This window comes from Indicator indicator, chromosome 1 (genome assembly GCF_027791375.1).
Source record: "Indicator indicator isolate 239-I01 chromosome 1, UM_Iind_1.1, whole genome shotgun sequence".
Classification (NCBI taxonomy): domain Eukaryota; kingdom Metazoa; phylum Chordata; class Aves; order Piciformes; family Indicatoridae; genus Indicator; species Indicator indicator.
In genome coordinates this window covers 66984607-67009590 of record NC_072010.1, presented here as the reverse complement: position 1 = coordinate 67009590, position 24984 = coordinate 66984607, and the positions used below count along the sequence as shown (strand labels likewise).

The 24984-nt window shown below is 39.1% G+C and overlaps 1 protein-coding gene across 1 annotated transcript; it reads left to right on the top strand.

Annotated features, from left to right (window-relative positions):
* Window positions 1–374: 374 nt before the first annotated feature.
* On the top strand, window positions 375–24984 carry SULT1C4 (sulfotransferase family 1C member 4). Its single transcript, XM_054382253.1, has 9 exons — window positions 375–594; window positions 18829–18971; window positions 20004–20181; window positions 21097–21234; window positions 22421–22518; window positions 22830–22956; window positions 24228–24322; window positions 24536–24716; window positions 24872–24984. The coding sequence occupies exons 1-9, from the start codon at window positions 375–377 to the stop codon at window positions 24982–24984; spliced, it is 1293 nt and encodes a 430-aa protein (XP_054238228.1).

Below are 24984 nucleotides of genomic sequence, written 5' to 3'. Positions count from 1 at the left end.
TGATAACCTTCTTCTCTTCCAAGTGTCTTGAGATGTCCTCCAGAAGGAGCCGCTCCATCATTTTTCCAGGGATGGAGGTGAGGCTGACTGGTCGATAGTTCCCTGGAACCTCATTCTTGCCCTCTTTGGAGACTGGAGTGACATTGGCTCTCCTCCCGTCCTCAGGCACCTCTCCTGTCTGCCACGATTTGGCAAAGATGATACAGGTTCATACAGGCCCACTTCCTGAGCTTGTCTAGAGCCCTCTGGAAAGCCAACACTAGTGACTAACTTAGGAGAATACAAAAGTCTTCTCCCGCCGGGGTGAGGCGCGCCGGTGCCGATTACCGACCGTGCCGCAGATCCACAGGGCCGCGGCGACAGCGGGCACGGGGATGCCCCGGCGCGGGGCGGCGGGCGGCGGGAGGTGCCTGCGAGCCTCGCTGGCCTCGCTGGCCCTGGCTCAAATTGTTCAAAACAGTGCCATCTGCTGGGGCCGGCTGCGGCACCGAGTCTCGCCCCAAAGCCTGCTTAGCTGTTTTTTGTTCCGCTTCGTAACCAACTTCGGTGTTTTGATGGATGAAGCAATCGGGATAAACGCTACAGGTTTTAGAAGTACCCTTTGCATTTCATTAAAATGCCATACAAAATGTTTTCTGAAGGTCAAACTGCTCCGTACAGTGCACAGTTTCTGTACAGTTTTTATTTTTTTTAATCATAAGGGAGACAAGGGTTTTGTTGTTTTTTTTTAATTGATACTCTCCAGTGCAATAAAAGCTCAATCAGCAAAGCACTTAAGCAAATGCTCACCTTTAAGCATCTAAATGGCTTCTCTGATGGTGGCAGAGACCCTAATTGCATTCCCTGGAAGTCCTGTAGAGCAAGACGTGAGATCAGGGTAAAAAAAGAAAAAGAACGTTCTTATAAAAGTATCTGTCTCTTATTTATCAAGGAATCACACAGACACGTTCTAGATTCAGAATCATGCCCGGGGGGAGGGGGGGGGGGGGGGGGGGGGGGGGTAGGGAGGGGGGAGGGGAGCAATGAGAAGAATACATGAAGCAAAAATTTAGTCTTGTGTGAAGAAAAGATATATTGTAAAATCACTCCACTTCCTGAATTAGAACTAATATAGATCATTTAAAGCCATTAGCAAGTTAATATTCAGCAGTTCAAAAATTCTTATATTATTTTTTTGAATTATATATAGACTTTCTAGAACTGATGCTTATAACCTCAAAATCTTCCTGGACCATTTAATATGCTAAAAATCTTTCTCTACTTGTGTGTCTAAGAGCATCAAAAGCAATAATGCTGCTAATTTTACAGCCTTTACACCAGCTTTAGATTCACACTTGAGAAACTGAGATGCAGAGTGTCTAAAGCTAGAATTTATGCTGTGTTTATCAGTCTTCATCTACCTGTGGAGTCTCTTGCAGATATAAAAGATGTCTGCCTTATCACTTTATGCAAAGTATAAAGAAGATGAAGAGGGATAACTCTCAAAAGCAAAAATAAAAAGGAGAAATTACTATGCTGAGGGTTGTTTTTTTTAAAGAAATATATTTTTAGAACAACTTGTAATTAAATTGTTGACTTTGCTGCTACATTTTATTAGCAGTATCAAAAGTATAGAAGTATGTTCCAAAAGTATTACATGAATTCATGGGCAATAACTTCATCAAAGAGCTATCTATAGTGCTGTGTTCTTGTTTTTCAGAACTTCCTTTTATCATCGTATGTATATTCAAAGCACATTTTTAGTCTGCTTCTGCATCAGTTGTGAGTGTGCTCAGCACCAGCACAAATTTATCCCTAGGTCTTTCATATTGCTCTCTAGACAATATGATACACATCATTAGTATCCAACTGTGATGATTTTGTCTTGCAGCTTACTGGCACATCTACATAAAGGTTTGGAGCACCCATGTGTGGTGTGATAGCCTCTGCAAGCAGCTGGGGAGTCTCAGAAAATCCAATCAGCTCCTTCAGAGTACTAAAAGTTACTTAAATCCCTGGTATCACATTTTTGCCATCACATTTGCCTAAACCCCATCAGGATGGGATTTCCTTAAATGCTGGTGATCCCTCAAAACATCTAGTTCAACAGAAAGCAAGCCTCAGGACATGCTTTTAGGAGAAGCTTTGTGCTTAGAAAGGGAAAGTATTGCTTTGGAAGGAAAGAAAAACTTCTAAAACTAGGTTGGTTTATTCAGGTCCTGATCAGTAATCCACAGCTGTCGTGGGAAAACTGGACAAAGTGAGAGAGATAAGGTGCATCTAATATCTGTCCTGTCTGTGAGCAGGCTTGCAAACACATATTTGTAGCCACATAACAGGAGCCACCCAACAGCACTTGCTATTTTGTACGAGATCCAATGGGTCCTGGTACATCAATGCCATTCCTGGGATCGGAAACTTTGATTTCATAATCACAATTCTCTCAGTATTCTATGTCAGTGATTTAAGAGCTTGTTAAAGAGGAAAGCACAAAAAGCTGATTTTGGTGGATAAGTCAAGAAAAGCAGCTCCATGGCTATGAAGGTGTCTTTACCGCTCTTCTAAGAGTGGAGCAGGAGTGCAAGCATGAGAAGAATATGTTGGGATAGCAGAGACAGACAAGCTTTGGAGACTAGCCAGTCTTCTATACTGGAAAATAAATTTCAGCCTTGGAGTATGTGATTGCTCCTATGGTTTATTACCACTGTCATGTGATAAAATAAAAGCTGGATGAGTGATCAACTTAAAAGGGAGGTAATATGAAATTAGGTTTTACCATGAGAATAAGTGAACATACAGTGAGGACGGTGGCCTACTAATTGAAAGATCACTAAGTGCTCACTGAACACTACTGAGAGGACCCTTTGGCTGCTTTTTCCCCAAGCAAACTGTACAGGTTCGAATCCTTTAGCTGCTGAAGCATGGTGTCATTTTCCCTAAGAAGAGTAAACAGAGTCCATCTGAGAAATTAGCAAGAAATAAATCGAGCATAGAGGATTAAATTATATTATAATTAATAATTTTATATAATTTTATATGTGATTAATAATTAATTTCATTTTAATTTGTATTTTACATGTGAAGTACATGATATTGTACTTTATCTTGTTCTGAACTGAAACACCTGAACAGTCCTGAGGCATCCTTCAGTCATACACAACATGCACATATACATGTACACAGTCATGTGTACGCCTATATTTTGATCCAAATAAATCCATCTGACAGTGCCTCTTAGAAGTAATGATTTGATTTCGTTTGTAGGATTAGTTCTTTCAATTTGCAACACAGCTGCAACTGACTTTTTAACATGAGGAAAATCACAGTGTGCGGTTACACTCTCCCTGCTAAATTTAATCACATGTATTTTTATACCTGACACAAATAGACAGGATTATTACTGGGAGTCTCCCACAAGTGGGAATCAAATATGTTATTATGTCTTTAAAGATGAGTGGTTCTGTCACCGATGTCCTAAAGCATTTCGAACACAACTCCTGGTTAGCACCTGCTTACAGATTTAACATCACATATCCACTGTGATATACTGCAGAATCCTGTCCTTTCAGCAGCCCACATCCAAGTTTACTTCTTGGAGACGCTAGGGACATGAAAAGGGAGCTAGTGAGTGCCTAGGTCACTGAGATGGTGTCGGGTGAGAGATAGAGCCCTTTGGTTTGATGTAGCAAGAACGCTTCTTCCAAGGACAGCCCTTCTGAGACCACTTCAACTCCCATTTTTCAGTTTGCTGACATATAGCAGATGCTAGAGATACACTGGCAATCTCTGTAAGGCTGCCTTTATGTGCCGAAAAAGGAAACAAGTAATATATAGTACTCAACCATGCTGTATGGCAACTAATTAAACTATTTGTCACTATAAAAATGCTGGTGGAAGCCCTGCCAATACCAGTCATTTAAACAGAGTAGATCATTTGTTTTGAATTTTGAGGGAGTGTTAGCACAAAAAAAAAAAAATCTTGATTTCTGCCCCACTTCTGCACTGGTCGTATCTCAAAGTGCTCATGCCTCTGATGAGTGTGAGAGGGCTCCTCGTATAAGTGTTTCCTAAACTTACTTTCTGCATTAGATTTGCCCAGCTTTTCAATACACGCTGTTCTGGGACAGCAGCTGTGGGTGCTAAGTTTTGAGTTCGGTTCCCTGCAGCTCTTGAAGATGATGGAAGGGTTTAAATACATTTTTTTATCTAGAACTGTCACAAATAGTTGTCAGAGCTATTGCGTACGTGCCTTGGGATGTATCCACTGTCTTTGCACACTAGGAGACGATTGAGTTACACACACACAGAGTCCTTCATGGGAGTCGTATGCCAGTTTAGCATATTTCTGAGATGTCTCCCCATGGCTGACAGATACGACCCACAGGAGCTTTCTGCCCTTCTGAGGAGGCAACTGGAGGCCAGAGTGGAATGTTCAAGGCGATTAGACTCCTGTACTTAGGCAACTACATCCGCATAACCTTTATGGTATGATGGCCCCAGATTAGTCCATCCCTACACCCTAGGAATACTTGAGTGGTTTACAGCCCCTCCACAGCTTCACCACCAGCCACAAAACTCCCTGGAGTCAGCAGAAGATACCACCTTCAAAAGCCTTGCCACCCTTAGTGATTCACTGGAAATCCCTGTAAATTAGTCCCAGAATTTTCCAGTCTGTAACAAAGTTTACAGCAGAGCCAGACCATCATAGCACTATGAACAGAGTGGGAAAATCATTGAAGTGATGACAATCAGTCTAAAGCTGCAGTTATGTAGAGGTATGTTTTTGTGGTTTAAAAATAAGAATATTTTTTAACAGACGTGTGATTATTGGTCATGTTCAGCAGGCTACTATTTGCAACAAAAGATTAATTAGAACTCACAGCTGGGCTGTTCATGCAAGGAAAAAAAAATAGCTTCTTTAGAGAAAAAAAATCATTTTACCTTGAGACTTTTGTTCCCAAAATCAGCAAAGCACTTACACAAATGCTTGACTTCAGCCATATGCTGAAGTTTCCAGAATCAGTGAAATAAAAAAGTAATGAGATTTCAGAGTGTTTCAAATAAGCCACATAATTAATTTCTCTACTGAATCCTATTTCAATTATATTTCATCATAAAATATGAAGCTCAGCAGTTTTTAACTGCTTTTGGTATTTCTGAACAGATTTTTTGAATCGGCCATCTTATAAAATATGTATTTGCAGAAATCCCTAAACTGAGTGCTCATTAAAAGTCACAGTGGTATGATAAAATCACAGTGCAGCACTTTGACAAACTCCAGGTCCAGCATTTGGAGTAGAACAGTACTACCTGCACAGTTTAAGTTAGGGGGTTTTAATGGTTTGTTTGAGCTAAGAGATTCTGTTTTCCTTCAATGAACTCAGAAAATCTCTGTAGCTACATAGGAAGGGTGCAAAATAGTCAGTCTTACATAAAACATGGAAATAAGCATTGATATATCTAAATAGCAAGCAGATTATACAACTATTTTAATTTGTCAGATTTTTAAATTTAACAGAAAAGCCAGTACTCACCTTGTAACTATTAGCTATTATTACAGTGGTAGAAAGGATAAAATTAATGTTGAGCTTGAAGAAAATCACCTTTAGAGTATGGTCATTCAGCTACCAAAACCCAAGAATGGTCATGGCTCATTGGCTGAATGCTGTATTACTAAAGCACAACTCGAAAATAAAGGCATTCTTACACGTGAAAACACCACACCTGAAGAAAAAGTGCTGTCAGGTAGGTCAGCAGTTAAATATTCAGAATGTGGAGAAGTGGGCAGGAACTCCAATCTCAGAGCTCCGCTACCACATTATGAAAATTATTGATATTCCACAAGTTGCATTCTGAATGTCATGTGCAAAGATAGCCTCAAGAATTCAAAGCTTAGACAAGAGTCATTGCATGTTGATTGATGGCCCTGTGTCACTCTGGTTTATGGGTTATGACCACTGGAGACTTCAAAATGAACTAAGCCAAACATAACGGCATCCTTTGCTCAGTGAAGCAAGGATGCAGGGCTCAGAAGCCAAACTGTTGTGTCAAAAAATAAAATACTTAGCTCAAAAATATGTCAGACTTTCAACACTTTTGACAGCTTCCATACTCAATGCGTGCAAAACCAAGTCTGATGAATGCAGACAAAGCATCAAGAATGTTTCTTTGACATTAAAATTCCCTAATCTGTTATACTATCTTTAAATAATTCACATATCTCTTTTATGCAGGTCTCTCTCTCTTGGATGTTCTATAGAAGAAGCATCTTCATTAAACCAAACAAAAATAAACTACTCCTCTTATCCTGGGCAGAATTAGAAGTAGACTTTACAGTACAAAACTATGCTAATACTTTAATGACACTGATGAACAGCATATATTAACTGAAAAATAGCTATCTTTTAAGCATACAAATATCAAGTGTGTTCATCCTGTATCACTACTGTCACTTATAATGACAGGAGGAATTTTTCTCAGTATGCAAAATGAAACTTATTGTATTAACGGGCATAATTACCCAATCCTTCAAATTCAGCCATAGTTGTTATGAGGACATTGCTTTGTAAGATATTTGCTTTTAATTTTGCAGTCTTCTGTTCTTTAATTTCATTAGGATTCCTTATGTCTTACATCATTCTTGTTGAAAAAGAAAAATCACATAATTTGGATTATTAATATTTTGCTGAACTTTCTGACATTTGGGAAGATATAAACAGGATAGAGTTTGTGAACTCCCAACAAATTCACCAAAAGAGTTTTACATCAGACATAAGCAATATAAGAAAAGACACACATCCAAAATTATAAAAGAATAATTTCTTAATTTTCTTAATTTTGTGCTGGAGGTACACATAAAAGATTTTACCTGAGATTAAATAGTGACTTCCAAATAGAGAAGTCACTCAATAGTGACTTCAATAGTGAGTTTAATAGTGACTTCCAAAGAGACTTTTTTTCCAAGACAGTTAAAAAAGTAAAGAATGAAAGTTGTTAAAAGGTAAGAAATTTCTAATAACGCAGAAACCATGCTGTCACATTTTTTGTCATTCATACAGTTTAGGTCAAATCACAAAACACCTACCTGGTCATTTTTTATTCCTATAGCTCTTTTACTTCCTATCTGTTTTGACATACACTCTACTCTTCTCTTTGGGCAAAACTGACAGCAAGATCCTGTCCTTCTGTCTTGCAAATGATTGACATGTGCGGTAGTGTACCTTAGCATCCCAGGGAACAAGACTGGAGCTACAGGAACAGAAAGTACGACACAAAGTATACAGAGAATCAGAACCTTATGTGCTTCCTTTACAATCTCTGGACAAGAGAATTGTCCTCTATGAAACATGTTGTTAAGGAGAGTGGGAAAAGTATCTATTTTAGTGCAGAATTTTCAAATGCTTGCAAGATTTTTTTTTTTAAACCTTACACATTACAATACATTTTTGTGGAAGCAGAATTAGGCACACACTTTAGAAACAAGGCTATTTATGCAGAGGATTTTTAAGGCCTTCTATTCAACATTTGGTTGGACAAAAAAGATTTAGACTAAAGAATTTTCTTTGTTTATATATAAGTTACTATTCCTCATACACAGACTTGCGGGTAAAGATGCTTAAAAGCTACACTTTGGAACCCATTTAATTGGTAATCATAGTAGAATCTAGATCTGATTTGCCTAACTCCAGGAACTTGAAAAGCTGCCTGTGTTAGGAGTCTAGTCACTTTACCTGCCCCACTCATCAGGGAGTAAAGGCAAACACTCACCAAGGCAATTCAGCTGCATCTAAGACTGCTGGTACCATCACATGCAGGTTTAAATACACAAAGGAAAACCTTACATCTGGCAAAGCAACCATTTGCTACTAAAATATGGAGAAAGTCCTGCCCAACATGTCTCAGTCATTTAATAGATGCTTTAACTATGTGATACTCAATCATACTAGTCCCTGATAGGTGTCTCACATCTGTAACACCCTGATGTAAGAAGACCATTTGCCAGACCTGACTAAGGCAAATTGTCTATTCAGAAAAGGTTTTTCTAATTGTCTTTCCACTATACAAGTGTTACACAGGAACAGAAGAAATGTACCCACAGGTGGTATAAACACAACTTTCCACACCTCAGGTTTGTCACTATTATATTTTGGGGGAAATGTAACAGACTTTTTAAGCCCAAAAGTTATCCCTTAAAGCATGGGACCTGCTTCCGTTTTAAAGTTGTGACAAGGAATAGCATAGTCCTCAGCCTCCAACATAACATTGAAGCATGGGTCATTGATTCCCCAGAAATGTGAACACTGCTATTTGTTTTTATGCCAGCTGCCTGAAGGAAGCTGGTTAACTGATTTATTGGGCTATAGGAAGAAAAATGCATGACAGCATCAACAGACTTTATGAATCCTTGATCAATTCCTCTCCTCCTAGTTATATGCCACTGCAATTCCATTGATGTGAATGGTATAGTCCCCAGAAGAGTGCCCAAATGAAAGGATAAACAACGTCCACTAAACAAGGAGTAGATTTTTATTGAAAAGATAAAAAAAGTAAAAGAATATTTGAAAAGGGAGAAGACAAATTTCCCTCTTTAATATTCCCATCCACATCAGTTCCACTAACATCACAACAGGCCACCTTGGTAGGACAGTGAGGCTCCTGGACACTAGCTGTTGCTACCAACAGGTAACTTCATCCTAGTACTTGTCCAGCTGTTAAAACGCTCTTTTGTTATAGGACTGGGAAGAGGTGCAGATTTCAATCTGTTTCAATTGAAGCTGGAGGAATTTCCAGCTACTGAAAACATCTTTGTGACTGAAAATGTGAACACCCTTTTCAGAATAAATACATAAAATGTCTTAAATGTGTCTACCATTAAGGAGCCACATTGTAAATTAAAGCTGGTTTCCTGTATCAGAACTCACTCACAGCAAGCGAAACACAGACTTTTTTACTCCTGAAGAGTATCAGATTTTATGCTGTTAATGAATGTTCCTGACAAAATATTGCTGGTAATAATTTATTTTTTATATTCACAAGAAAACTTACTAATAATTTTCACAGCTTTGTGTTCCCTCACAGCACTGTGTTTAAATAAGTAAGGCCTTTTTACAACCATGCATAAAGACAGCCACCTCCAAGAGAGACATTCTTGTAAGCCTTTATTAGCAGGAGTTTCTTATTGCTCAGGTGCTTTACTTATAACGTTCTTTCTGCTACCTAATAAGAATCATGACTCATGTCTGTACTGAAAAAAAAATATAGCATATATGGGGGAATTTTGCTTATTTGTAGCATCTCTGTTTTTTTCTTTATGTTATGAAACAGTCATCTAAGAATTTCTTAGAACCAAGCAGCATTAGACTGAAGAAATATTGTTGTCAGGCTTGCAGAATTTCAGGGAGGAATTTGGCTAATGATCACAAGTTCAAGACTTCGTGAAAATTTATGGAACTACTTTCTGAAGCTTCACGTCCAGGGAGATTTTCCTGTCTCCAAACAGATGTTTGTAAAAAGGAAACTGGAGTTATAATTTGGTTGGATAAGCAAATGTCTTCTGAACTGGGAAAGGCAGTCTTCATGCAACAAAGTCCCAGCTTGAATAGCAGATGTGCCATTTAAGCAAAACTCCATTTAATTGTTCCAGATGAAAGGTCAAGATGTTTTAGTGCCTGAAGTAGCACTGGGTAGCACTTGAGCATCCTATTATAACACCAGTAAAGCCAAGAATTAAATTTTCAGTCTCCAGTCTTCAACTATAATGCATGTTTCTTCTCAGGAAATAACTGAAAGTAATTGCACAAGTCTGATTGTGTTTTGCTCTGACCTAACTTCCTAGTTTCACACAGACTCATGGGGAGGCTGCAGTTGCCAGTAGCCCCAGGGGATTCACACACACTAGTGAATCCAAAGCAGTGAACATATTTTGTCTCCATCACACCCTCTGTAGAGGGATATAGAAAATATATAGGTGTATACAGGCGTTCAGGAGCACACACCTTTTCCCTGGCTTGCAGGCTTTTTTTTTTTTGCTGTTGTTCCACCGATGTGATACAAACACTCAATAAATGGTCAAACTGAGGCCTCATAAAGAAATGCCAGTTGAAAGAGGACAGATATGAAATTATGTCAGTTCACAAAGTCCTCTTCAAAGGTTTGCCTACACCCATAAAGAAGGCAAAGAAGGCTCAATAAAGCAAAGAGCTTGTTGAATAATTTTGCTTAATCCAAGTAAAGGGATTCACAAGAAACTGTGCTATGAAGTAGATGGTTGGCTTGAATGGTAATATTTTCAAATCACTTCATCAAGACAGTCGCTAGCAGAATCCCTGATGTTGCTATGACACAAAACTTGTATTTGGATCCATAAATACAACACAGAATCACAGAATCACAGAATCAATAAGGTTGGAAAAGACCTCAAGGATCATCAAAGTCCAACCTGTCACGTGGCAGATTCCTCTGTTTAGGAGAACTGGAATCATGGATCCAGCTTTAAGAGTGAACTTCATCTGTTAATACAAAGGAATCAAGAAATTTTGGTTCTTTTTTCTTTTTTCTTTTTTTTTTTTTTTTTTGGAATGCATACCTTAGAAAGCATTTATTTCCTGCTATAATTTGGCAGTTGCAGAGAGGGTTGACAGGAAAGGATGGAGATAATAAATTACTTCTCCACTTAGCACTGCTCCGAGGAAAAGGATCATAAGTGTCACTTGGTCATCAAGCCATGCATGTCTGCTGCCTGGAAGTTTGGACATATTCTTTGCCTACAATCCATAGGCTCTTTAGTTACATTTGCTCTCGAGCCGTATCTTCACCTTTGGTTGCTCTTCACAGCACAAACTGGGGTCTTGGTGCACCTGACACAAATTCTGGGGCTTCCGTTGGCGCTGTGTCAGGTAGACTTTTGCTACACCCATGTTTAAGTTTAAGCCTGTGATACGTGAACTGTTTCTATCTGGTCTATATGAAGCAATGCTGCCTGCATCAACATTGCCCACACTGAGCTTGCCAGCGAAGTGCAGCCAACTGTGAATCATGTATTAACATGCTAAGTGATGTTTATAAGTAAATTCCATCATTTTATGTATATAAGGGGCACCAAACTCTGTAACTGTTTATTACAATTTTCTGGTTTCTCCCTGTGGCTCTAAACCAAATCTCATTTACAAGTGGCAATGTGCTACTTCATATAGTGAATACCTGACCTTTTGTTTCTGCAAAGTAGTTTCCAGAAGCATGTAGTGCCACTGACAGCGTGACAATGCAGCTTTTAATATGCATATTTTCTTGGGAAAAGTATATGAAAAAAAGCTGCAGGAGTCCAATTAAACTTTATCACCTGATGATGCATGCCCACAATAACAAGATTGTATATATTAATATGGCCATGACCCCAACACATGCAGAGCTGGTCAGTTATACACATTGTGGGCTACAACACTTTCTCCAGCAGGAAACACTGCTGGAGAAAGGAGAAAGCAAATAAATTTCTGGAATGTGGTGGTAATGGAACATAAGTGCTTTACTGATAGGGACTGCACTAAGGTATTGTATTTAAATGTATTGATGAATTAAAGACCTAGGACTTTTTATTCCATGTTTATGCTTAACGTTTCCCTTAGTATCTATTTTGCTATCTATGATGATTATCTCAGCTGTATTTGGCTAAAACGCAGACATTTATTTAATAACCATCACAACATTGGTAGTACTGTTCCTATTATACAGATACCTGTAGGATTATTCTTGACAACATATGGACACATTTGTGATTAACTCTAGATGTGTTCCACAATGTCATTGCCTAAAGCTGCTCACCAACTGATAGTCAGGTCAGTTTAACTCAGTCACAAAGAGCTGAATGCTGGTAACCATCTTGAAAATTCAAGAAGTCTGAAAGGGAGACCTTGGTCTGTCCAGAATGCTCTTTCATGTCTCCAAAGTATGCATTATTCTGAATGAGGAGTACAGATTAGGATCTAAGGATTTCATTAGCTTTCAAATATAATGTTAAATATAAAAGATTTTAACAGCTTTTGGAATAAAGTTGGTGTTTAATCCAACAGAGTGAGACTGGAGTTTTAGAGAAATGTAATACAAACACTGAGTATAACAAGGAAAAAAAATTCAACTCAAACGTATCAGCTATAGATTTTAATTTATAAGACATAGTGCCTAGATCATGTAGACACCTAAATTTAGGCAAAATCTGATGAAAACTTAAACCATATTGTAGTGCTTGATACTGATGTAAGATTTGTAGACTTCATCCCACTTCAAACTTGATCCTGTGCAAATAACAGAAGCCCCACACTTATTCTAACATAATTTGAAAGTCCTACTGTGATTCTTGATTAAATTTTAAATGCAAAAATATTCAAATCCAGCATAAAAATTAGAACAAAAGCAGTCTTCTCTGCCTTTAAATTATTTATTATTCATATCCACTAGCCTGAGACAGATTTCTTGTCCGAGACAGATTTCTTTTCCAAGACACATTTCTATCAGATGCTTTTAAAACCTGAGGTAATATATTCAGGGAGTTTTCAAGTTACTCATCCTCTCAGACGTTCTTTCTCTATAGACAAATGATCCCTGAAGCACACATTGCAGTGAAAGTAAAAAGAGCTAACATAGAAATGTTAGGGATTTTGATTAGTTAATAAACCAGAACCTTTTACCAGAGATATCACTGCAGAATTATCTTCAATAAGAAATGTTCTACTAAGGATTTTTTTTTTAAATAAAAGTTTCAGATAGTAATTGGAAACATATTTTACTCTTAGATTATTTCTTTCCATTTTTTTTTTAGAAACCAGAAAAACCTAAAACTGATACATTTAACAGGAATAAAAGAAGATATTTTAAAGAAAATCTCACTTGAAGAACAGCAAAAAAAAACATAGATCCAGTTCCAAAGTCTGGAAGCCTTACAGAAGAGAAATGTCTCTTTATTTGTCTGCTTTCTTCTGGTTTTGACTCCACTGTAGTGCTGCTTATCTTTGCTTAACTCTCTTCAGATGTTCTAGTCAGTAGTACTTTAATAACTCTGTTCATATAGGTAGTCATATTAATGTCAAGAATAGCATGGTGTGGGCATGGATAGTCATGAAGCATAGCAACAGCATTTATTAATGAGGTCTTGCCTCCACCAAATATGCCAAGAGTCCCCAGGATGTATACTTATGCTTTCAACTCCAACTGAGGAAAAATTAGCAGAAATGGTAATAAACTTATTCCTTTGTATGGAAGTATGTAAGGAAATAGTGCAAACATGCCATTATCCCCAAAACTACCCTCATGACACTGTGCTGAGGAGAAGCTATCCTGACATGCACCAGAAGAGAAGGCAGTACAAGCCAGCCCTGAGCAGCCATCCCAGCAACTTGGTTACCTTGTGCAATAGTATTCCTGAACTTCTGTGTCACTATTATAAACTGATTTGTGCTGAAAAGGAAATTTTACCTAGAACTAAACAATAAACGGAAATTTCTTGGCTTACCATGTGTAGATTTAAGAGTGTGAGAGGACAACAGTAAGATGAAGGTACCTCTACTCTTCTTTTCTCCTGCCTTTGCAAATCAGATGCAGATTTCAGAAATCATAGTGACTATGAAACTCAACACTGACTACCCTAACTCACAATGCTATACAGAAAGGATACTTCCAAAGACAGAAAAACATATTCTTGATTTGTGGTTTCTTTACTGCATGCTGTGAGCACCCAGTAGTCTCTTCCCAGCATTATCTCTGTTGAGTGGCCTGTAGTTTTCCATTCCAGGCAAAGATTGAAGAGTTTTATAACAAAAAACACAAATAACAAAAATACATAACAAAATGTAAAATAACAAAAAACCACAAAATTAGAAAAGAAAAGAAAAGAAAAGTAAAGAAAAGAAAAGAAAAGAAAAAAGAAAAGAAAAGAAGAGAAAAGAAAAGAAAAAAGAAAAGAGAAAAGAAAAAATGAAAGAAAAGGAAAGAAACAAAACTCAGTGTGATTTACATGAGGAAACACTTGCCAGCAGTTTGGGCTCAGGAAAAAGTCAATGAGTCCATCACCCGTTACCTGCTTTGAAAGCATTTTCTAAGCTGCAGGCAGTGTTTTTTGACCTCACTCCAGCTTATCTGGCACAGTGCACTGTTCATAGACTATTCAGATTCACAGCTGCAATAAAAGAAAACCACTTGATAAGCAGCTCTTGGGTTTTTCTTTGTTCAGAAACACCAGCTGATGTGTTTGGGGGGTTGCTGCATTATCAGATTGGTTGCACAACTGAAAAGGGGATGAATGCTGTTTCAAGCCAGCAAATGAACTGCCAGGTGCAAGTCTGAGAAGACCAAACAGAATCAGAGCAGGCTTAACACAGGGAGGAAATCAGCAAATTCTCTCATGATAGACCTTGAAAGTAATGGACCCATTAAAAAAAACACAAACAGAAGAAGAAATATTATACCATAACCACATATTCGCTACTTATTCAGTGTTATTTGTTAGTTCTGGTGTTGCCAGCCTTCAGAAGAAAATCTGAGTGCAAGAGAAAAGGAGAAAAGCAGTTTTCTTGTTTTTTTAATGATTTTTTAAAATCTTTTCCTGAAATTGTACAGGGAACACTGAACCAATTCAGTGACTCCCACTGCCCCTCAATGGGGACCCACTGCCTCTATGCTGTGAGTTGTGCGAGAGAGGTCATCACCTGTATGTGATGGACCAAAGGGCAGAGGGTAGTGATCCCAACCAGGAGACCATTGTACATTGAGGAGTCAGAGATCCACATCAGCATTAATCTGAGTAGGTGCAGCCTGTGCTGCACTGTACAGATTGATCCACTGCACAGCTTAGCGTAATAGGAACCTAACGGCAGCTCCCAGTTGATAGCAGCGATCACGCCTCCTGCCTGGCCTTGCCTTTCTCTAAAAGGACAACAAGTTCTCTTGTGAATGTCCTTCACAAATAGACTTGTTTTCCTGTAAGAAAATTATATAACAGCTTGTATGGCTGAAAAGGAGGAGCTTCTCTCTATAGACAGGGCCTCAGAGTGCCCTGGGAAATATCCACCTGGGCTCCATGTGATGCTGCAAGGTTCCCACCATCTAAAGACACATCTAATTTACTTGCTACCTACACGTCTGCAGATCTATGATGTCATTTGCATTACTGAGACATAGTGGATTGGCTCTCATGACTGGAGCATAGGAATAGATGGGAGTAAGCTCTTCAAGTAAGGCAGGCAGGGGAGAAGAGAAGGAGGTGTTGCCCTCTGCATCAAAGACCAGCTGGAGACCATGTAGCTCCACCTGTGGATAGATGAAGAGGTGTCAGAGAGCTTATGGGTGAGGGTTAAAGGGAAGGCAATGGAAAGTTACATCATAGTGGGGGTCTGCTACAGGCCAAATGATCAATGGGTCTGAGATAGTCTCAGGCTGCACCAGGGGAGGTTTAGGCTGGATGTTAGGAAGAAATTCTTCACAGAAAGAGTGATTGACCATTGGAATGGGCTGCCCAGGGAGGTGGTGGAGTCACCATCCCTGGAGGTGTTTAAAGTAAGACTGGATGAGGCACTTAGTGCCATGGTTTAGTTGATTAGATGGTGTTGGGTGATAGGTTGGACTTGATGATGTCAAAGGTCTTTTCCAACCTGGTTAATTCTGTGATTTTGTGAAACTACTTTGAAATAACTACAGTTAGAGTGGTGTAGAGTATTGGTAAAGCCACAGGTTACAGTATAGCCAGAACAAAACTCAAATCAGACTGCTAACAAAGAGTGGATGAGGCCCTCTATAAACACATAGGAGCAGCTTCACATTCACAAGCTGTGGTCCTCGTGAGAGAATTCAACCACCTAGATATTTGTTGGAAGGACAGTACAGCAGGGCACCAGTAATCTAAGAGGTTCCTGGAGTGTATTGATGATAATATTCTCCCACAAGAAAAGGTGCTATGCTGGACCTTGTCATCACCAACGAGGGGCTATTGAGCAATGCAAAACTTAAGGGCAGCCCTGGCTGCAGTGGCCATGAAATTGTAGAGTTTAAGATCCTCAAGGCATAAAAGTGGGTGCAAAACAAGGTCACTACTCTGGATTTTATCCGTTTCAGGGATCTGCTTGGCAGTGTCATGGGATGAAGCCCTGGAGGAAAGAGGGGCCCAAAAAAGATGATCAATATTCAAGGACCATCTCCTCCAAGCCCAGGAGCAGTACATCCCAAGAAGGAAGAAGCAGGAAAGAATGCCAGGAGGCTGGCATGAACGAACAAGGTGCTCCTGGACTCACTTGGGATAAAAGGAGAGCCTGTAAGCAATGGAAGCAAGAATGGGCCACATGGGAGGACTACAAAGAAGTTGTCTGAGCAGCCAGGGATTGTGTTAGGAAATCAAAAGCACAGATAGAATTAAAATTGGCTAGGGACATAAAAGGAAATAAGAATTTCTTCAGGTACATCAGTGACAAAAAGAAGGTCAGGGAAGATGTAGGGCCCATCGGAAAGTAAACTGGAGACCTGGACACAAGGGATATGGAGAAGGCTGAGGTGCTCAGTGACTACTTTGCCTCAATGTTCACCAGCAAGGGCTCTAGATGTACTGTTCAAGCTCCAGAAAACAAAGGTAGGGAGTGGGAAAAGAAAGATCCTCCCACTAAAAGTGAAAATTAGGTTTGAGACAATCTAAAGAACCTGAAGGTACACAAATCACAGAATCATCACAGATTCACAGAATTAACCAGGTTGGAAAAGACCTTTGAGATCATCATGTCCAACCTATCACCCAACACCATCTCATCAACTAAACCATGGCACTAAGTGCCTCATCCAGTCTTATTTTAAACACTTCCAGGGACAGTGAATGGGGCCTGACAAGATTTACCCATGGGTCCTGAGGGAATTGGCAGATGAAGTTGCCAAACCATATCTGAAAAGCCGTGGCAACTTAGTCAAGTCCCTGCTGACTGGAAAAGGTGCAACATGAAAAAAGGAAGACTCTGGAAATGATAGGCCAGTCAGTCTCACCTCTGTGACTGGCTAGATCGTGGAGCAGATCCTCCTAAAGGCTTTGCTAAGGCATACAGAAAATGAAGAGGTGATTTGTGGTAACCAACATGGGTTCACCAAGAGTAAATCATGTCTGATGAACTTGGTGGCTTTCTATGATGGAGTTACAGCATAGGTGGATAAGGGAAGAAGAACTGATGTCATCTACCTAGACTTGTGTAAAGCATTTGATACTGTCTCACGTGACATCCTGGACACTGATTGGAAAAGAACAGACTTGTGGGGTGGACCACTTGCTGGATAAGGAATTGGCTGGACAGCTGCACTCAGAGAATTGTGGTCAACAGCAAAATGTCCAAATGGAGACCAGTGACAAGTGAAGTCCCTCAGGGGTTGGTAGTGGGCCCAGTGCTGTTTAACACCTTTATCAGCAATATGGACAGTGGAATTGAGTGCACCCTCAGCAAGTCTGCACAAGACATCAAGCTGTGTGGTCCAGTTGACATGCTGGAGGGAAGGGATGCTGCACTCCAGAAGGACTTGAACAGGTTTGAGAGGTGGACCAAGCCAACCTCATGAAGTGCAAGGTCCTACACCTGGGTCTAGGATATCCTAAGCACAAATACAGGCTGGGCAAGGAGTGGCTCAAGAGCAGTCTGAAGGAGAAGGACTTAGGGGTGTCAGTTGATTAAAAACTCAACATAAGCCAGCAATGTGCATTTGCAGTCCAGAAGGTCCTACACTTCATCAAAAGTGTGACCAGCAGTGCAAGGAAGGAGATTCCCTCTACTCTGCTCTTGTGAGACCCCACCTGTACCTGTGTCCAGTCCTGGTACCCCCAGTAAGGACATCGAACTGCTGGAGTGGGTCCAGAGGAAGACTACAAAGATGATCAGGGGGCTGGAGCATCTCCCCTGTGGGCAAAGGCTGCAAGAGCTGGGGCTGTTCAGCCTGGAGAAAAGAAGGCTCTAGAGAGACCTTATAGCAGCTTTCCAGTGCCTGAAAGGGGCCTACAAGAAAGCTGGGGAGGGACTTCTTACAAGAGCTTGTTGTACTAGGATGGGAGGGAATGGATTGAAGCTTGAGGAGGGCAGATTTAGACTGGAGATGAAGAAGAAATTCTTTACAGTGAGAGTGGTAAGGCACTAGAACAGGTTGCATGTCTTCAACCAAGGACAGAAGCAATACCTGATAGCTATATTGTTTCAAAATCATTTTCCTTTGGGAACACAACCATTCAAACTTGCCTGAGTTCAGCTGCAGTGACCTACCTTTTACTGAAGACAGGTTTTTCTGATGAAGTCAAACATTTCAGGATGATTACAACAGCTGGAAATTAGATATAACTGTGTCATTGGCATAATTTTGGCAGCCAATGTTACCATGCTGTTTGTGATTAGTCTGGGGCTTGTATCTTTCCCAGTATCTCATACATACTTAAAGATACACAGGGTATACAGGGACTTAAAAAGATGTTACTGAACATGTAGTGATCCCTAATCCTGTAATGCCAAGATAGTTAAGACAGGAGCTTGTCTAGAAAGTGTTATTAAACATAAATGGCTGGCGCCATTGATGAAAAGAACCCTCAGACATCTATTAAATGAGCATGGTGCAGTACATAGTAAAAGGAGAACCAAGTTACTTCAAATTTATTCTTATTGATCTTAGGTGTTAACAAATAACACACTATTTTGCAATTTAGATTAGATATTGCTAAGAAAATAAGTTATTCCAAAACTGTTGACAATGAGAGACGCAAGTTAAAATAATCCTGCTGGAGCTACTGACTGATATTTAATGTTGTTGCCTGTAAATAATCACTTTTTAGATGAGAATTTGAAGGGGTTTTTACCTTCACAGGATTAAAAAGTAGTTCACAAACCAAGCCAGAAAAACTGTTCGCTGTTGGCTGCTGCTACACCTCCTCCTTTGCTCTCCTCACACTCATAGGAGGAACAGAAGCTCCACCCAAACTTTCATTCTACTTCTGCCTGAAGATCTCAGTTGGTGCACAGACATCAATACAGTCAAGGACTGAAGACATTCGAGCAGGAGAAATCATATAGCAAGTTTCTTTTTCCTTCTTTTTTAAAATTTCTTGGGTCACTGCCCAGCCACCAACTCAACCTCTTGCTCTGCTCAACTGAATCTGTGTGAAATCAGATGTGAGTAAATAACGAAATGAAAGGAAATATTTTTTGCAGTGCTTGCATTTGCAACTTAAATGTCTTTTCTGTTTTCTGGATGATATTTTTAATTGAGATTGTTTCTGTAGCCTCTTAGGCAGAACTTTTCTCTGACCAGATCTGAAGCTCTGAAGGTTATCACTAAGATGAGACCTCCTTGAAAGAAATCCAGAGATTAATAATTAGTTACTGTAAAACTATACAATCTGCAGCAGACTTCACTATTTAAATAAAATCTAGCAACTATCAGTTAATGATCTATCTAATCCAGATTATCTAGCTGCAACAAATGTCTGTATACAGCAAAGAGCTCTAAGAGCAAAAAGCTCCAGGAACGAAACACAGAAAAGCTCTGAGAATATTTTTGTATGAAGCTCAATGGGTGTTAGCAGATGTGTCTATTTATTTTCTTTAAGAAGGAAGGGTTAGGTTCTGTATGCTGACTTCAGTGAGAGCTGTTATGCTTTGCCTTCTTTTCAGGCACACCTCAGATTGCTTTTTGGTAACTTTCAAAGGTCGCATAATTACTTAGAGTCAGGAATTTATGTAACTATGTCTAAAGACGGGAATAATGGCTTTTTTTCTCTTTTTGTATCTGAGTAAACAGTGATTTTTAGAGATGCTGAGAACCACCAATAGCTATATACCAAGCACTTCTGAAAATTAGATCCAGGTTTAAGGAGCCTGTCTATATCGATGCAGATAAGCCAAATGATAGCCTAAGAAATTAGAAGGCATGGAATTCAGTCAATAGAAGAGACTTCAACAATGAATGAGTAAATTTAGATTTTTTTTTTTTCAGATTAATCATGTAAAGCCATGGTTTTAAACCTTCCTTTCTTCATGCAGTGCTCAATCGCCCTGGATAAAATGGAAAACATGAGTTCGGAAGTGACAGTGCCTCGAGCTGAGATAGTTGAATTTGAAGGTGTTCCCCTCACAAAACCAATATACAGCACACTGGACCAACTGTGCAAGTTCAAGGCCAGACCTGATGATCTGCTCATCGCAACCTATGCAAAAGCAGGTTGGTGTGTGTAGGAAACACAACAGAAAAGTTGGGATAGGGTTTATTGTTGGAATTTAAAATTATGATTTTCTGTTGTGACTAATATTTGTTTAATCCCAAATCAGTCATGTTCTTAAGTGCCTGGTAACTTCTGACTTCTTTGGCAGAAGTAACAACCATCTATTATTATAAAAGTTCAAATGATCATAGTTTAATTACCTATGCTTTGGTTTAGATTGTATACGTATATATTAATGGCAAAAATAGTTTTCCACCAATAGGTGATGATTTAACAAAACCTAGCAAAAAAGTCATCATCAGTAAGAAATAATAGAAACTGGCTGAAAAACTATGGATTTTATTGTGTATTAGGGGAATGACTTGTGTGTAAATCTGTACTGATTTCTGGAAATGGGCTAATTATTTTAAGGAAATAACAAAATTCACTTAATAATGTCAGCCAATGAAATAAAATACCCACCATTAATACTGGCTATCTGGTATTTTATTCAGTGATTAGCCACTTAGCTCATTATTATTTCTCCTCTTGATCAGACCTTTTGTACTTAGTACAAAGGAAAAAAAGATTAATTACAATCACTATTATTCTTGGATGACTAAAAACATGTACAGTCTAGGGGATTCAGGATCAGATTTAGCAACATTTTATAATCATTGAAATATAATTACGTGAATTAGCAGGATTTTTTTTCAGCATTAAAAACAAACAAACAAACAAACAAAACCACTAACATTATTATTGCAAAACCAGAAAGCTTTTAATTCATTATTCTCTCTTTCCACTTTGTCCATCATCTTCTGTGCTGCTCCTTCCTCTTTTAATATGGAATTAATCCTTCCAGCTTTCAGTTCCCTAGCAAAAGAGACTCTTGGCTATCCCTGAAGGAAATGTCTAAACTCTGACATTTTCAGGTACCACATGGACACAGGAGATAGTGGATATGATCCAACAAAGTGGAGATGTTGAGAAGTGTAGACGTGCCACTACTTACAGACGCCATCCTTTCCTTGAGTGGTCTCTCCCACAGCCTCCAGCTCTGCGTTACTCAGGTGAATATTATACAAAAAAATTGTGTTTGAAACAAAACAAACACCCAGCGCTGACGCTACAGGTTTCCTGGGAGAGGTCCCTCTTGCTTTGTCACTGAACTCTGCACCATGTTTGGTATTACGGATCAATTAATTTGCTTTAACATAAACGAGCTAATGCAGATATGATCCAGACGCTACTGAAAACTGTTTAATGCTCCACAATACCTAAACCAGCAGCAGATATGCATAAAATGACAACATGGGGTCAGCTGAATCCCATTTTCTGATATGGGTCTCTATGGAAAAGAAACCTATGTTATGGATGTATTCCCAAAAGGTGGATAATGTTTTGCTACTGTTTTGAGAAACTGCTGTTAAATTCTAGAGTCTAAGCATCTAAACAAGTTACAGGGCATTCAGGCAACTGGCAGGCCTGACTGTTTTGCAAAGCCAGTTTTCTGCAACACTCTTCCTCCAGCAAGTGCTCCCATTCCACACAAATCTTTAAGCCAGATTCTCTTCATATTTGAAGCTAAAGAGCTTGACTAACTCTGCAGCACAAGTGCTATTTTTTTTCTCCTAAGCTAGACTGTGCTGACACACAGAGAGGCAAAAAATAACAGAGGATGACAGAGGATGATAGCCAATGATATGAAAGGAAAAATTACAGAAGTCATGATAGATGTGTAAAAAGAAGGGGAGAAGGTGATAACCCATCTCCACATATCACCAGATGTTCCCAAGTATTCCCATATATATATGTACCTACTCAAAATCCACTGCCCATCATTCCCCTAGTTTCTCTTTGCATACTGTCTAGACAGTTTAGTCAGTCAGTCTGTTCTTCTCATGACCTAGAAAGAAAGATAATTAAATATCACAAAGGAAAAACTTTGATTGGGTAAATAAAAATCAGTATTCATCATTAGCACTTGGAATGCACGGGTTAGGCATGGGCCTAATAAAACAGTAAGATATGAATCAGTGTTTCACTTTTTATCCTTGAATACATAGGCAAACATTTCTGTAGAAACACTAAGGACACTTATATAATTTTGTATGTTACACCATTCCTTAATTGCTTTGGAGGTGAATGGTTGTTCCAAGGTAAACTTCAGTCAATCAAAACCCCACATATGAGAACAGCAAAAAAGTGCTAGTCAATTTAGAGAAAAGTCACATCTTATAATGAAACATCCCACAGGCCTGGAGTTAGCTGAAGCTATGCCTTCTCCAAGAACAATAAAAACTCATCTTCCTGTGCAGCTGGTGCCTCCCTCCTTCTGGGAACAAAACTGTAAGGTAAGGCTGAAGAGGTAGGACTCAATTCTACTTCACCTGGAAAGCATCATAAACCAGGACTGAATATGGTTTCCAGGATCTTTGTGAAACCTAATGGTCTGTCCAGATATTTTCTCCTTAATGTGCAAAACTTGTGTGAAACTGAAGACTAAGTTACCTTCATCACGTTTCAGAAAATGGCAGCTTCAAAGCAATATCTCTTTTAAGCCTCTATCATCAGGCACCAGGAGAAAACTCTAGGAGATGCTAAGTATCTTTATAAGCTTCTTTAAGTTAATTTTCTCTCTCTCTCTCTTTTGATATCAATAAAGATAATCTATGTGGCGAGAAACGCAAAAGACAACTTGGTGTCATACTACCATTTCCACAGAATGAATAAAGGATTTCCAGAGCCAGGAACCTGGGAGGAGTTCATGGAGAAATTCATGACTGGAAAAGGTGATGAACTGCAACCAGTTGTATAAGAGATTTTGTTCATTTAAAGAATGCATGACATAGAATCATAGAGTACACTGGGTTGGAAGGGACCTCTAGAGGTTATCTAGTCCACCCTCCTGAAGTAAGCAGGGTTGATTTATATATTTCAGCTATGGTTTGAAATCCAGTGCTGACACTTTACAAAAAGGTATCTATTGAAGGTGTTTCAGTACTAATTTATATTCATTCATGGATTTTTATTAGGACCTAAAAAATTAATTCTATCTTTACACTTCTATTAAAAAAAAAAAAAGAGAGAGAGAGAAAAAAAAGCTACTCCTTATTTTATTATCATTTTCAAGCTTAATCTCTTTTCTCTGAGATTAAGAGAAACTTGCTTGGAAGCCAACTGGGAAAGAACAGATGATCCACTGGGTTTACTCTAGCCTGGTATGCAAGAAATCAAGGTATAATTTGGTGCAGAAATGTCTGGTGAGCAATTTGAGTTAAGGGAGTCTTTTTATCTAAATTCTTCTGCGTAAAAATCAGGTATCTGAATAAAGACAGTCATCTAGCTAAACGCAGTCAAGCCCAGAAGCTGATTCTTGTCTTAAACCTGTTCAGGTGGATGGCAGTCTGCAGTTTTGGTCAGCAAAGTTCCACAGGACCTTAATATTTTTGCCACCATGTACACCTAGAAACACCCACTTTCTGGACTAGCATGAAAGTCTCATGTCTAAAGGAGACCTTGTGTATTGTGTTTGTCTTGGCATGGGAGCCATCCGTCTCAGCACAGACATCTAGAACCTAGCTACCTAGCTACCAAGCCAGTCATCTTGATACTTGCTGGAAAGAAACAGGCAGTTCTGAGAGTATAACAAGTATTTAAAACAGAATTACGGCAAACTGAAAGTCATAAGAGACTTTCTGTTGTTCATCTCGTTCAATACCCTGCTCAAAGCACGGCCAGCTAAAATCAGTCTTGTCCAGCAGATCAGATGAATAACTCTGGAAATGTCTGTTTCTCTACATAAACCATATAGACAGGCTGGATTTTTCATTCACTAGTAAGTATCTGCATTTGTTACCACCTAAAGGTACACATGGATCCTACCTGAGCATCCATGGGCATGAATGCTGTGATGCACACAGAGTGCAGCAGTCATGGCCGTGGTGTTTCAAAACCAGCTGGGACATGTCCAAACACTGGTTATGAGAGAAATATGAGCGCCACAGACAGCTAAAGATGATTTTGCCATTCATAGCTGCTGCTGACATTGCTCCTTTTTCAGTGCTCTGGGGTTCCTGGCATGACCATGTAAAAGGATGGTGGAAGGCAAAAGATAAGCACCGTATTCTTTACCTCTTCTATGAAGATATGAAGGAGGTAAAAGGCTGAATGTATGTCTACAGAGCTCTGAAATCTTAAAGTCCAATAGATACTACCTATAATCACTTTTCTATTATAATGGCAGCTGTATCAGTAAATCTTCAGATAATTTGATCATTTCACCCTGACAACAATTGTGGCATTAACACTCTGTTTGATTTCTTTGCTTTTCCTAGTTCTGTATCCTATCCCATGTTTCTCTCTCTGCAGAACCCAAAGAAAGAAATTCAGAAGATTATGAAATTCCTGGAGAAGGATCTGAATCAGGAGGTTCTAAACAAGATACTCCATAACACCTCGTTTGAGGTAATGAAGGAAAATCCCATGGCAAACTACACTAAGGAGTTTCAAGGAGTAATGGATCACTCCATTTCCCCATTCATGAGAAAAGGTACTGAATTTTGTTACTGGCATTAAGTCTGTATTCCTAGTTGTCATTTGGTTTTGAAATAAGCCTGGAAGTACAAGTATCTAATCAGGCATGGCTAATGGGCTTTGGGAAATGCAGGTAGCCTAATATTCTTTTTCTGCTTTGTTGTTTCTTAGGGGCTGTTGGGGACTGGAAGAATTATTTCACTGTGGCACAGAATAAGAAATTTGATGAAGATTATAAGAAGAAAATGTCTGACTCCTCTCTTGTTTTTCGCACAGAATTGTGA